Source organism: Jaculus jaculus, chromosome 5 (genome assembly GCF_020740685.1).
Source record: "Jaculus jaculus isolate mJacJac1 chromosome 5, mJacJac1.mat.Y.cur, whole genome shotgun sequence".
Classification (NCBI taxonomy): domain Eukaryota; kingdom Metazoa; phylum Chordata; class Mammalia; order Rodentia; family Dipodidae; genus Jaculus; species Jaculus jaculus.
The window spans coordinates 174,660,964-174,669,394 of NC_059106.1; the positions used below are offsets into that span (position 1 = coordinate 174,660,964).

The window sequence follows — 8,431 nt, forward strand, 5'->3', positions numbered from 1 at the left end:
TATTAGCTGGGTATATTTGGACAAGATACTGTGATGACCCTTTCTAAGTTGTTTTCTGGTCTGAGAGAAAAAAGAGACAATAACACTAACATCATAGGTTTTTGTGAGGGCAGTGGGTGTGAATGTGTATTGTCAGTGATCAAGTATTATCATTTTAGTTTAGGTCTAGTAAACTGTGCGTGGTGACACATGCTAGTGAGGGGTACACTTAGGTACATACTGTGAAAAGCTTTATGATTCTGGGATCATTTCCAGAAGTGGGAAGGAGGAAAACAGGGGATCTGATAGTTATCATTATAATTATTATTGATGGCTAAGCTGAAGATCTGAAATCTATAAAAGTGATAAATGGGGCTCGAGAGATGGCTTAGCAGTTAAGGTGGTTGCCTGTAAAGCCAAAGGACCCAGGTTTGATTTCCCAGGACCCACATAAACCAGATACACAAGGTGGCACATGTGTCTGGAGTTTGTTTGCAGTGGCTGGAGCCCCTGGTGCACCCATTCTCTCAATATATCTGCCTCTTTCTTTCTCTCTTTCTCTCAAACAAATTAAATTAATTTTTTAAAGTAAGAAATGGGGGGGGGTTGCTGGAGGGATGGCTTAGTGGTTAAGTCATTAGCCTGAAAAGCCAAAGGACCCAGGTTTGATTCCCCAGGACCCATGTTAGCCAGATGCACAAGGGGGTGCATGCATCTGGAGTTTGTTTGCAGTGGCTAGAGGCCCTGGCGTGCCCATTTTCTCACTCTCTCTCCCTCTTTCTCTGTCAAATAAATATATAATTTAAAAAAATAAGTAAATGGAGACCACCCTCCAAAATAGGAACTTAAAGGGAACTTCTCTGCATTTTGGCAGGGTAGAGGTGGAAGATTAGTATCTTCATAACTTCCTCCATGCAATTTACACCCATAGCGTTCACAACTGATTTGCAGTACAGTTGCTGTAGGAAATGGACATGAATCAGAAGCAAGGAAAGTAGGGTGGAGGAGAAGAAAGCCCCAGGTTTCCAGTGTAAGTGGTGGTCATGGTCTGCATGGGCAGAGGTCAAGATGTGGTTGTCTTGGCACTACATCTGCAGTGTCCAGAGGATGGTTCTGGACCTAGTATGTGGGTATGGCTTGCCCTTCCTCCTAGAAGTTCTCAGCATCACATTGCTCCAGCAGTCAAACAATTTTCTCTGCATCTGCTCTGTCCAAGTCCTGGGTCAGTGGGCCTGGCTTCTCTGTGACCAGCACAGCTGCCTCATACCTGACAACTAGAATGAAGGGCACAAGGCTCATGCCTGCTGGACAGGAGATGGAAATGGCAGCAGGCGTAGTGTCCACACACACGTACCATTCATACACCAGGAACTTAGCCTTCACTTGATGTTCTGGGTCTAAAAGAGAAGGAGATCAGGAGGGAAGAGAAGGAAGAGGGAACTTGTCATGGTAGGGTATGCCTGCAGTCTCAGAACATGGTAAGTAGCAGCAGGAGGATCAGGAGTTCAAGGCAACCCTCAGATACTCAGCTAGTTTAAGGCCAGCCTTGGATACATGAGACAAAAACAAAACAAAACAAAAAAACAGTTGGGCATGGCGGTGCACGTCTTTAATCCCAGCACTTGGGAGGCAGAGGTAGGAGGATTGCTGTGAGGACACCCTGAGACGCCATAGTGAATTCCAGGTCAGCCTGGACCCTAGTGAGACCCTACCTAGAAAACAAAACAAAACAAAAACCAGAAAGAGTTCTGGGGAGATGGATCCATGGTTAAAGGTACTATAGGCCTGGGTTCAATTTCCCAACAACCTATGTAAAGCCAGATGCACAAAGTGGTACATGTGTCTGGAGTTCATTTGCAGTGGCAAGAGGTGCCCATATTCACTCTCTCAAATAAATAAATAACAACATAAAAACAAAACCGAGAAAGACAAGGAGGAGGCAGAAAGGCCAGGACGGAGGCGAGTTCAGACTTCAAACCCTTCTAGGGATCAGTGGGGAGAGCCAGCTCTGAAGTGCTCTCGCCTCCCACTCACCAAGCCTCCCGCTCTCAGTCACACACTGAAACCCTTCTGTGCCTGGCATGGTCCCCACTGTGGACACTCTTAGCTGCCTGTCTCTGCAGCCACACAAACCCCTTGGGTTACAGTCAGTCTGCTGCCAGCCCACAGGGCCTTATCTGAGCCACCAAAGGTGATTAATCCAATCACCCTGCAGTACCCTTTCCTGCCACAACCCCGGGCACTCTGGGGACCTCCTAAGGGTCCTCTTTGCATATACATTGATTTTGACACTTGAAGAGGAGGGCAAGAGGGTCATTGATCTTTTTTTGGGGGGGGGGGATCCAGGTAAGGTTTCATTCTAGCTCAGGCTGACCTAGAATTCACTATGTAGTCTCAGGGTGGCCTCGAACTCATGGCAATCCTCCTACCTCTGCCCCTTGAGTGCTGGGATTAAAGGTGTGCACCACCACGCTTGGCTGGGTCACTGCTCTAGTCCCATAGGCATAAGGTCATTTTTTTTTAATTTTGTTTTGTTCTGTTTTTTTCGAAGTAGGGTCTCAGTCTAGCTCAGGCTGACCTGGAATTCACTGTGCAGTCTCAGGGTGGTCTCCAACTCATGGCGATCTTCCTATTGCTGCCTCCCAAGTGCTGGGATTAAATGCGTGCACCACCACGCCTGGCTCATAGGGCTCTTTGCTCTGGTAGGCTTGGAGCCGGCGGGGGAGGGGGTTGCAGAACAACACCCAGGCTGGCAAGAATCCCTGAGTAAGAAGGCTCTGGGACCAGTATGCCAAAGATCAGGATCCTAGGGTCAGTACAAGTCATAAGACCTGGGTCACGTGCTCAGTACACAGTCTTTTCCTCCCCACTGGCCCATTTTATCCTTTCCTCTCAGAAAGGGGAGCAACAGAAGCTGCAGAGCCCCAGGTGTGCACGATGAACTGGATATCACAGAAGGGCCACAGAAATAGAAATACTGCATTGAGAATGTCAACCGAGGAATCTGCCCTAAATACAGCCAACACAGATCTACCCCAAGCAATGCAGTGTGTCCTTGTATGAATCAGGACTAAGAAGTCAGTGTTGACACGTTCGTCTTCCACATGATGAAATTGGCTCAGAGAAATTAAGTTAGTTATTTAAGGTAAATAGCTGACTGAACTGAGACACCCAAACTGACCAGATTTCAGGTTCCTCCAAAGTATGAAATGAAATAATTTAAGGTCTTACATGCTTACCAAATGAATGCAACAACTAAAAAGTTGGTGCAGGGCTGGAGAGATGGCTTAGCCGTTAAGGCGCTCACTTGCAAAGCCCAAGTTCCATTCCCCAGTACCCACTTAAACCAGATGTACAAGGTGACCCATGTTTCTGGAGTTTGTTTGCAGTGGCTAGAGGCCCCAGTGCTCTTGCTTTCTCTCTCACACACACACTCTCTCAAAGTAAAATTTTAAAAGTTGGTGCAAATTAAGAATACTCACTCACATACTAGTTTAATGTTTATAAAGATCCTTCCAACATGGTCTCATTTGATCTTCCCAACAACCCTGTGAGGTTTGACATTCTCTGCTTTACAGGTGGAAAACCTGAGGCGCAGGTTAACCAATAGAGAGAGGGAGAGGGAGAGGGAGAGAGATGCTTTTAAATTCTTCCTTTAAGTCCAGCACTCTTTAACAATCACTTTATCTCCAGTTCCTAACACAATGCCAAGCATATAGGAGCTGCTCAGTAAATAATGTACTGAGTAAATGAAAGAATGAATGAGGAAGTGGGTGGAATGGAATCCAGTTATGAATGGGAAACAGGCAAAATTTGACGCAGTCTACAAGAGATTGTCAAAACAATTATCTCAATCACCCGCGGCTCTCCTCTCGACCCCCTCCCGCTCCAAGGTGGAATGCCCTCCTCCCAACTCGGCTGATTTCAAACGGGAAGGAGGGGGGTGTCTCCCGGGAGTCCGGACCCCCGCTCCCGGGCCAGCCCCAGGGGCGGATGGGCCCCGGAGGCCGCCACTGGGAGGGTCGTGGGAGGAGCCCCGAGAGCACGGGGCGGAGGGAGGGCGGGGACGACGGCGGCGAGAAGCCCGGAGAGGCGGGGCGGGGCGGGCGTCCCGGCCGGGCTGCGGCGGAGCGCGGGGCCGGCGCTGCAGAAGGCGGCGGGCTGCCGGGACGCTCCACTCCTGCTGCAGGGACCGGCTGAGCCGCACTGTCCCTCCGCACCCGGGGCCCGGGTCGGCAGCCGGCCTGGCCGCCAACGCCCCCCTGCTCGGGGACCGACCGCGCGGGCTCCGGGGGCTCCGCAGACCCACGGCCGCTCTGCCCTCCGCTCTCCGCCCGCAGCTCGGCCCGCGCCGCCCGTCTCGCCGGGCCCGCGCCGGGATGGGGTAGGGCCAGCGCCGCGGCCGGGCCATGGGCCGCCCTCTGGGCACCGAGCAGCCTCCCGAGGCCTGACTGGGCACCGCGAGGACCCGGAAAGGTGGGTGTGTGGGCCCGTGAGAATAGCCGGGAGCCCGTCAGGGCGATGCGGGGGCGGGAAAGGCGCAGGGGACATCGACCGTGGGCCGTGGGAAGCTGCTGCCCACCGTGCGCCGCTGACCTCAACTCCCGCCTCTTCCAGGAGCCCCGCCTGGATGCCAAGCGGATGCTCCCGGGGCCCCCAGAGGACTTGGTGGGGACCATGGCTTCGTTGATGCCACTTTCCCCATATCTAAGCCCTACGGTCCTCCTGCTGGTCAGCTGTGACCTGGGCTTTGTGCGCGCAGGTGAGTGACGAGGATGCCCGGGATGAGGGTTCCACCGGACCTAGTGTAGGGGGTGAAACCTGTTAACACCCTGGCACCCACAGACCGACCTCCTTCTCCTGTGAATGTGACGGTCACTCACCTCAGAGCCAACTCGGCCACTGTGTCCTGGGACGTCCCAGAAGGCAACATCGTCATTGGCTACTCCATTTCCCAGCAAGTATGAATCACCCTTCTGCCTCCCAACCTGTGTCCTTGGATCTCTGAACATCCCTTTGGTTACCTCTACCCTCAAACTCTCTCCCCGACTTGGGGAAATATGTGGTATCAAATGGTTTCCCTTCTGTCTTGGAGTGCTTGGATGTTTCAGAGTCCTGAGTTGAGTCTGGTGTCGCGGGATTGGGGGCTAGACTGTCCTTTCTCTACATCACCCCACAGCGACAGAATGGCCCTGGGCAGCGTGTGATCAGGGAGGTGAACACTACCACCCGGGCCTGTGCCCTCTGGGGCCTGGCTGAAGACAGCGACTATACCGTGCAGGTCAGGAGCATTGGCCTCCGTGGAGAGAGCCCCCCAGGTCCCCGGGTACACTTCCGCACTCTCAAGGGTTCTGACCGGCTTCCCTCCAACAGCTCCAGCCCAGGTGAGGGACCCCATCTTTTTACCTGGGTAAAAAGGTTCAAACTCTTATTTACTTTCCTAAGTCTAGGAACAGTCTAGCTCAGATGAATAGAGGGATGATTTAATTCCTTCTATTGCCAGGAAAGGAAGGAAAAACAGGTGGGCAGCTATAGACAGCTATAGACAGGCTGCTAATAAACCATTTGGAGGAAGGGCTTTGCAGCTCCTGTTCACCCAGCCTCACATCTCAGCCACTGCAGCCTGCATGAGGGAGTTCTGTATCTGCCATTTAGTCTCTAATCACTGTCTACCAATGGCTTCTCCCCAGAGGGGTGCTCTACACTATGATGAGCCCAACATAACCTTAACCCCCTCTGTCTCCCTTCTGCATGTAAGTGTTCCAGCAGCTTCCTTGTAACCCAGAGTCTGTCTCCTCTCTTCTCAGGTGACATCACAGTGGAGGGTCTGGATGGAGAGCGGCCACTCCAGACAGGAGAAGTGGTCATCATCGTGGTGGTGTTGCTCATGTGGGCTGGTGAGTGAGCGGCTGGGTGGAGCTCCAAGGACAGAGAGTGGGAATGGGTAAAAGCAGGAAGTAATGGGTGGGTATCTGTCAGTGAGAGAAAGGAGGTGGGGGGAGAGTTGACTGAGGAGGGTGACTAGGACACGTTTGAAGAATGAAATGAGGCCACTGAAAGCCCAGAGAGGAGGGCTGCATGAACACCAGGAATTCAAGGACTTCCTAGAAGTTGTGTGCATATGTCAGTACCCTTCAAGGCTATGAATAGAGGGGTCACGATCAAGTCTCAGGTGCTCTTGTTATTTCAGCTGTAATTGGACTATTCTGCCGTCAGTATGACATCATCAAGGACAACGACTCCAACAACAACCCCAAGGGGAAGGGACCGGAACAGAGTCCTCAGGGAAGGCCAGTAGGGACAAGACAGGTGATGTGGGAACTAGTGAAGGTGGGAAGGGTGATTTGGATGAAGAGAAGTATTCAGTGAAAGTCAAAACATCAAAGATGGTCAGGAAAGCAGGGAGAATGGAAGGTCTGTGATGGAGGAGGCCAGAAAACGGGTGGCATATATTATCATGAGACTCAGGTCCGTTTATTTTTGTTCTGTTTTGTTTTTGTTTTCCAAGGTACGGTGTCACTGTAGCTCAGGCTGACCTGGAATTCACTATGCAGTCTTAGGGTAGCCTCAAACTCACAGCAATTCTCCTATCTCTGCCTCCTGAGTGCTGGGGTTAAAAATGTGTGCCACCATGTCCTGCTTATTATTATTATTTTTTTCCACAGAAAAAGTCACCATCTATCAACACCATTGACGTTTGAGTGAAGAAAGGTCCAGAAGAGAGATGCACTAACAATTTGGCAGTGGGGGTGGGGTCAGGGAGAGACTAGATTAGGATCTTCTTGAGACTCCCAGAAGGCGACAGACTCCCACAGTCTCGGGCTGGCACCCATTCTCATTCCACTGTGAGCAGGGCCAGAAGGCAGGTCTGTTAAAAATCTGTAACCCTGGACCTGGGAGTGGACATCAAATGGAACATCTCCCATCTTTCAGGTCCAGGAGTGTCACTTATTCAACCCTATATCATTGGGTCCTAAATAGAGGCCCCATTTCACCTGCATCAGGACTCTTGGCACCCCCAGCTGCCCCCACATCTTGCCTCTGGGCCTTAAAGAGAGGCATTTCTGTGGGTACTCACCTGCCTCCAGTGAGTAAGAGGAATTGTCTGGGCCTAGAGGCAGATGCTGCACTGCACTACTCCAATGTCTTCCACGGAGCCTCCGGTGCTCCCCCCTCACGTGGCAGCCCCTCCAGCTGCTGGTGATATCACCCCTGGGACATTTTTCCAATAAAGGTTCTTGAACAAACTGGAGCTGACTATGTTGTATACTGTATGGTATGATGAAGACACTTCTGCACCTTGTCTCTCATCTGACACTCCAAGGGCCCTTATATCACCACAAAGGAACAGGCTCATTCTTAGGTGTTTGTGTCAATGTTCCAGCCTAAAAATGGCCAGAGTGAGACAAGGAAGATGGGTTATAGGAAATCAGAACCCTGGTTTCTCTCATTTTATTGTGGGGAAAAGGGAAAAAAAGATAAAAGTTCTTCTGTATCAGTAAAAATCAAGTCATGTCACACAAAAAAGAGCCAGCCTTTTCATCTTCACCCAGGGCCTTGTGTATAGTATGCAAATGTTCTACCACTTCACCATTGATTCTGGCCCCTCCATCCACCCTGGGAAGATAGAAAAGGGCTGAGCAGTGTCTTCAGGACTAATGAAAGAGAAGCTACACTAATGGCTTGGTGCTAAACGTCCTTATCCTGTGTTTTCCTGTGTCTCTTCTTCCTGCCTTTTTTTCTGTCATCCCTATGTCTCTTCATTCAAGTCAGTAATTGTAATCCATAAATAAGTTTACATTCACACTCTATCACCATTTCCAGAGGGGGACTCTGGAAGTAAAAGTGAGGGATTTGAACTTCCCTGTCAAAAGAATTATACTTTAGACTCTGGTTCCTATTTATTCCTTATGAGAACTGGGGCTGTCATCTACTCAATTTTCAAGGAGTTAATGACATTGAGAGAAATACCTGTCAATATTGGCAAGGTCTGGGGACCCAGAATCTGCCTAAAGAACACATGCTATCCCCAAAACATTACAGGCCATTGCCAAGGCCCTTGGTTTCCCACCAGGAAGAGATGGTAAGACCCTATTGCTGAAGACTTGTCATACTTGGGCTGCAAGGTCACTGAGAAATCCTGCTGGAGCTGAGCTGAAAACCTCCTCCATGTAGACCAGCTGACAGAAAGCTGGAAAAAGCCATGCTGCATGCAGTTTAATGGAAATCACCAGTGAAGATACTCAACAGTGCAAACCTTATATTTGGCCACCCAGGCCAAATGAGCCAATGGGTACAATAGTGGCATGTCTGTTATGAGGGAAACCAACTGCCCTCAAATTTGACTGGAGGCCCACTCCATGGGAGGGAATACATCCCTGATACTGAAAACCTACAATAGGGGTAGCCATGAGCCCTAGCGGTGTAACATCTGCTGCTGTCTGGCTAAAAG

The 8,431-nt window shown here is 50.5% G+C and overlaps 1 protein-coding gene across 1 annotated transcript; it reads left to right on the plus strand.

Moving 5' to 3' along the window:
- The first annotated feature begins 4,294 nt into the window (after positions 1–4,294).
- On the plus strand, positions 4,295–7,226 carry Fndc4 (fibronectin type III domain containing 4). The gene is made up of 7 exons (XM_004669394.2): positions 4,295–4,455; positions 4,597–4,741; positions 4,825–4,940; positions 5,159–5,363; positions 5,787–5,876; positions 6,170–6,288; positions 6,645–7,226. Exons 2-7 carry the CDS (start codon positions 4,621–4,623, stop codon positions 6,678–6,680), a joined length of 687 nt encoding a protein of 228 aa, XP_004669451.1. The 5' UTR covers positions 4,295–4,455; positions 4,597–4,620; the 3' UTR covers positions 6,681–7,226.
- Positions 7,227–8,431: the final 1,205 nt, after the last annotated feature.